At 40.6% G+C, this 6599-nt stretch overlaps 1 protein-coding gene across 1 annotated transcript; it reads left to right on the top strand.

Annotated features, from left to right (window-relative positions):
* Positions 1-3382: 3382 nt before the first annotated feature.
* LOC117171009 lies at positions 3383-5478 on the top strand. The gene is made up of 3 exons (XM_033358054.1): positions 3383-4100; positions 4250-4730; positions 4797-5478. The coding sequence occupies exons 1-3, from the start codon at positions 3383-3385 to the stop codon at positions 5476-5478; spliced, it is 1881 nt and encodes a 626-aa protein (XP_033213945.1).
* The last annotated feature ends 1121 nt before the right edge of the window (positions 5479-6599 follow it).

The raw sequence follows: 6599 nt of genomic DNA on the forward strand, positions 1-6599 counted from the left end.
TACGCCAATTAGCACAAATGGTAAGTTCCGACAGTGCCTACAAGTGTGCCTACTGGCCGCTAAATGGCAATACCGGTTTCATATGTATACACCTGGTAAGAGAACCAAAGTCGAAATAATATTTCGTGATATTCGAAAGAAACAGAATTTTATGATTTGAATAAGTATTAAGAACAATTTAGTTATTTTTTTACCACATCATGGAAGAGTTCAATACAGCAAGATAGAAGCTTACCTGAAACAGATAAAAAACAATTGATAAGAAAATATTACGTATGGTTAAGGAAGCAGTTATTCAAATTTAAAGAAACGGACGCTATACCTACATTCCAAAATTTACCGAAAGTTTGTATGATTAACGTTCGCACAAAAACCATATCAAGTGCTCTTATGGGACTCTCTAACTTTCGATGCACTTTTATCGTAAAGCAATTTTTTGAATTTTCAAATTCAAAAATCTCACTGCGACTCAATTTTCTTGTACTTCTTTTTGGTTTAAAATGCCTGGATTTATGCAATTATATGACCTTAAACGTAATTTCATGCCGAACATAAGGGCCGTTTTCATGCAGAAATCGAGTAAGGAGGCAAAAAAATAAGAATGAGAATGCGAGAAAGATAACAAGGAGAAAGCTTGTTTAAAAAACTAAGTCATACTATCAGGAGAAGGAAGGGGCTTTGTGGCTTATTTTTGAAATGCTTGAGATAATTAAAATTATTGATTTTATTTGACAAGTTATATGAATACAGATTTTGCACGTTTTCCATATTTCCTGCTTTTCCTATTTTAAAAAAAATCCTTTTTTACCCTATTTTTAAGAAACTTTATCTTCTTTTACTTACTTTTAAATGCGAACTGAAATAGTAGAACCTAATTAAAAAATGTAACTTTTTTTGGTAGAAATATTGATTTAATTGTATTGAAAAGTCGAATATTATATTTTCGGTTCAAAATTAATCACTCTTTTTTAAAAATTCTACTATTTGGTTGAAGATTGAACTTTTTTGTTAAAAATTCGTTTTTTTTTCTTCAAAACCCATTCATTGTAACCGAAAATTCAATGAAATCATTTTTGGCTGAAAATGTATCGATTTTAGTTGAGGGGGAATAAAAGTGCTTAAAATAGCGTGACGTTTTTGATCGGTCTCATAGCAAAAGTGAGAATGAGAGTCAAAGTGTGGTAGTGGTGCAAAAAGAGGGGAAAATAGGGATAGACTTCAAGAGTAAAAAAGATCATGAGAATGAAATAAACAGAAGAAGCAAAACACAATGAGAGATTGCAATATGATTGATCAAGCCATCAAATAATTTATTAAGGAAATTTTTGAACTTTTTATTGGAATAATTTTTGTGCAATATCACTTTTCTAACTTTTTTAGAGATACTCTTTTAAATATTGGGCGGTATAAAGTTCTCAAGCGAACTATTCCCTAGCTAAATAATATTCCAGAGCTTTAGAGTCACGTAGACGAGGTGTTGATTAGGATTTATTTGGTGCGTTATTTGACGGTATACATAGGTTGTGACTCTACAGGAAATCCTGGAACAGGTCATCCTGTTTCCTAGAGAACTTCGCCATCCGACGGAACATGAAATATCCTTCGAAAGGGTCGCTTGCTTCTCGAGTTTACTTGCAGCGAGGCTGTTAATGCCTTCGGGGTCGCAAACAGGCGAAGTATGTGCAAGGATGACCTATAGGTGGGTGTAGGTTTTGGTGTTATTGTACACAGTTTCCGGTGTGGTAGTGCGAACTGCACACTGAAACACGTCGACCACGAAACCAGGCGCGGACCTTGTTCCTGCTGGTCGGCCACTCTCAGCTATTATACTATTTCTAATTAATTTACGGACTGAAATTGTTCATCCTCACTCTATTTTCTCCACTTTCAGCCACCCTACCTACAATCCTCTTACTCTACCTTTCCCAAGCGTTCACTTATTCTTCTCTTTTGTGCCGAATACGAATAACCAGCTAATTAACAATCCTTAATATGAAATCTCTAAACGATATTGTCGATTTCGATTGTCACACTACTCGGTTTTCATTACTAAATGCGTGAGACACGAGGTATGAATGGGTTAGACAGAGTTGGAAAATATTGAAAAAATTATCACGATTGCTCGTTCTTTGATAGCTACACGCGTGCGAAAGGGACACTCGTGAGTCACCGTGAGTTAGGCAGTAATGGAACGTTTCACGCGTTTCTTGAAGTTAAATGATCCCAACGGAGCTAGCCTGATCTGCGCTTGCTTGGATTTGAGTGACATACATTGGCTACGGTGCGCGTCTATACTTGATTTTTAAATACGTACGCGAACTACAGCCAATATAGTGTCTCCAGAACGTGGGATTTTTCGGCCCCCACCACTCTCCCATCTGGGAGCGACAAATTCAAACGCAGTGTGTCGGTGAGTCGGCTCTGTTAAATGCTGCGAAGCCCAACCTCGTATAAAGGCGAAATTGCACGAGCAGGAATCCGAGCTCTCCCGACCTCACGAATGACGATCTAGCTGCTCCTCGAATTTATTCAGGTTTTGAAATTCCGAGTTACCTTAGAACCATTAGGCTTATTGCGAAGAGGCAAATATAATTGACTTCATGTAAATAGATGTAGGAGATAAGACTTCTGGGTCTAAAATGTTTCAAATTTATTGCTGCATGCCTTAGTCATATTTTTAGTAAACAATGGATTTTTAACGAATAAAAAACAAATTTTCGACAAAATAATTAAATTTTCAACCCAAGAAATTACTTTAAAAAATAAATTTTTTAACTTAAACATTGCAGTTTGTGGTGACTACCTGTTATAATTATTCAAATATTTTAATTTGAAAATAACTACCGCATATTACCAAATATTACTTTTGCTTCCATCAAATATTTTTTATCGCGTTCTAGCTTCAAGTAGGTTAATCGAAGGTAAAACTAGCAAATCAGGTACATGACTGGCTCTGAACTTTTTAGAAGGGTGTCGACAAGTCTGTGCCTGCCAAAAGTGCATTGCGAGCCCTTCGATGACCTGTCGCCTAGCTAAGGTACAGATTAGCCAGTCAGTCTCTATCCGGCCGTCACTTGGTTCACTTCGTATCAATTAAATAAATACAAATCATTTAGTGTTCGAATAAACTGTGATCATTTACTTGACCTGCACGCATGCTTCCACAACTGGTGACCCCGACGTGATATCTCGTAAGTTGTTCTACGATTTTTTTTTTTTATAAGAATTTCGTTAAAAAAAGTGTGAAAAAAATGTGCGTGCAAGTGAAGTGATGCCCCCCCCCCCCCCGGGGTGCTCAGTGTGCTCAGTGACGCTCAACGCTCTTTATTATTCCGTTAAAAACAGTTTAACGTCTTCGAAGTGCTCAGCTCTACTAATAAAAATGAGTACCCACGAAAATACGTATACTACTGTAGCAACAACAACCGCGGCGAGTGTGATTTATACTAATCCCGGGATGAATTTCGCGAATCTTGTTCCGCCTACTTCACACCCAAGCACAAACACGAGTGACCTCCGTGAAATTTTCCCGTCAGTTCATCGCGTTGCCGTGCGCTTGCCAGCTTTTTGGCCTGATGATCCTGAAATGTGGTTTGTTCAAATCGAACAACAGTTCTTGCTCGCGGGAATCACTTCTGAGGACACGAAATTTAGTTATGTGGCCGGGCATCTCGAGCCAAAATACGCCGCGGAAGTGAGAGACATTCAGACGAATGCCCCATCACAAAATAGATATGTAAAATTAAAAACGGAGTTAATAAAAAGACTTAGTGAATCTCAAGAAAACAAAGTGAAGCGTTTACTCGAACATGAGGAAATCGGAGACAGAAAACCATCGCAATTTTTACGCCACCTGAGATCATATGCTGGTTCAATCGTTCCCGATGAAGTGCTCCGCCCTCTATGGTTAAGTCGCCTTCCCTCAACAATTCAAGCAATCTTGGTAAGCCGCTCGCAGAGTCCCTTAGACGACATGGCTGAACTGGAAGATGCGATTGCCGAAACGATTACACCTAGAGGTCGTGTGGCAGAAACGCAGGTAAACAATCCGGAATCTTTAGAGACATTAATGCAACGTATTTGGTATCATAGAAAGTTCGGTGAATCTGCTGCGAATTGTACCAAACCCTGTTCTTACTCGGAAAACTCGCAGACCGGACGCTAATGGCGGCAAGCGTCCCTTTGAGTAATTCCCGCCGCCTTTTTGTTACGGACAAAGACTCTAAAGTGTAATTTTTGGTGGATACAGGTGCCGATCTTTGTGTGTTCTCGCGATCTCGTCTACGAGGATATAGAAAAAATACCGGTTACAACCTGTACGCTGCAAATGGTTCAGTTATTTCGACATACGGTTTCGAAACTCTAACTCTCAATCTCGGACTCCGTCGCGAATTTACGTGGCATTTCGTGGTTGCAGATATGACGAAACCCATAATCGGTGTGGATTTTTTATATCACTATGCCTTGCTAGTGGATGTTCGGAATCAGTGTCTAGTCGACACAGTCACTTCTCTCTCGTATAAGGGGGCAGTTTCTCAATGCCCTGAAGAGCTTCTCGGCATTCGTGCAATTTCAGGAACATCTCCTTGGCACCAAATTTTGAAAGAGTTCCCAGAAATAACCCCACCTCCAGGCACTACAGTAAAACCAAAGCACTCCACAGTATATCGAATATACACGACACCAGGGCCACCCGAAGCAGAAAGTCCACGGCGATTAGATTTAGACAGGTACAGGCAGGCGAAAACAGAGTTCCAAAACATAATTGGTATGTCAATTGTTCGCCTATGAAAAAGAAGTTGGGCTTCACTACCCTACATGATCCCTAAGAAAGCTGATGAATGGCATATGTGTGGAGATTATCGAAGATTAAATGCCAGGACAATCCCCGATAAGTATCCACTACCTCACATCCACGACTTTTCATACACCTTGCATGGCAAGAAACTTTTTTCAACTATCGATCTTGTAAGGGCTTTCCACCAAATACCTGTCGCTGAAGAAGATATTCGAAAGACGGCTGTAACGACGCCGTTTGGTATCTTCGAGTTTCCATGCATGCCTTTTGGTTCACGTAATGCCGCTCAAACTTGCCAAAGGTTCATGGATGAGGTACTCAGGGGCCTTGACTTCGCATACGTGTATATCGATGACATCCTCGTAGCATCATCTTCAGTAGAGGAACATGAGCAACATCTCCGGCAACTTTTTGATCATCTTAAAGCTTATGATGTAGTGATTAATCCAGCAAAATGTTCCTGGGGAGAATCTTTTGTGAAGTTTCTGGGTTTTGAAGTTTCCGAGAATGGCATTAAGCCTCTCCCAGAAAAGATCCAAGTTATTCTTAATTTTCCAGAACCTAAGACGGTAAAACAACTCAGGCAATTTCTTGGAATTTTAAATTTTTATAGACTCGGTATCCCGATGGCAGTTTTGCAACAGGCGCCTCTAAATGATCCTTTGAAAGTAAATCTTTGAGGAAAAGTACCTATTTCGTGGAATTCAGAAGCTCTAAAAGCCTTTGAGACATGCAAGAAGAACTTTGCAGATTTTGTACTTCTAGTTCATCCTGCACCAGCGGCACCATTGGCAATTTTTACGGACGCATCAGATTTTGCAATCGGCGCAGCTCTACAGCAACGTGTAGAAGACAATTGGAACCACCCGGATTTTTCTCCAAGAAACAAAGTCCTGCGCAAAGAAAATACGGCGTTTACAGCAGAGAGTTACTGGCTGTGTGTCAAGCCGTAAAATACTTCCGGCACATGGACGAAGGAAAACACTTTATGATTTTCACTGATCATAAGCCTCTCACGTTTGCTTTCCAACAAAAGTCTACCAAATGTGATCCAGGACACTTTCGACAACTTGACTTCATCGGTCAGTTCACTACTGATATTCGACATGTTTCAGGTAGTAAAAACGTTGTCGCAGATGCTCTCTCTCGGATCGAGGAAGTTGCAACCGCAATCGACTTCTCGGCTCTCGCAGATTCCCAGGCTAATGATTAGGAATTGCAGAGATACCTTCAACCTGGATCCGGATTGCAGCTGAAGAAAGTCCATGTCCTAGAGACAGACGTAGCTCTGTACTGTGATGTGTCAATCAGCACAGTCTCAAGGGTACCAGCATTACCTCACCATCTTTGACAGGTTTTCTCGCTGGCCGGAAGCCATCTCGGTCCAGGATATTTCAGCACCTACAGTCGCTAAAACCATTTTCTCGAGCTGGATAGCAAGGTTTGGAACTCCGCTCCGGATTACAAGTGACCAAGGTCGGCAATTCGAGTCTCACTTATTTAAGGAATTGAACAACCTTCTCGGAACGAAGCATCTTCGGACAAGTGTTCATCAACCCAGCAGGTTTGGTCGAACGCCTTCGCCGTCCGCTGAAAGCAGCTATTAGATGTCATGCAAATGAGAGATGGAAAGAGACTCTACCCATAACATTACTAGGTCTAAGAGTAGCTTGACGAGAAGACCTACAGGCAACAGTATCAGAAGTATTATATGGAGAGAGCCTACGACTTCCTGGAGAATTCTTGGCACCGAAGCCAAATTTGCAACAACAAAATGAAACTTCTGAGTTCGTGCAGCAGA

This window comes from Belonocnema kinseyi, chromosome 4 (genome assembly GCF_010883055.1).
Source record: "Belonocnema kinseyi isolate 2016_QV_RU_SX_M_011 chromosome 4, B_treatae_v1, whole genome shotgun sequence".
NCBI lineage: Eukaryota > Metazoa > Arthropoda > Insecta > Hymenoptera > Cynipidae > Belonocnema > Belonocnema kinseyi.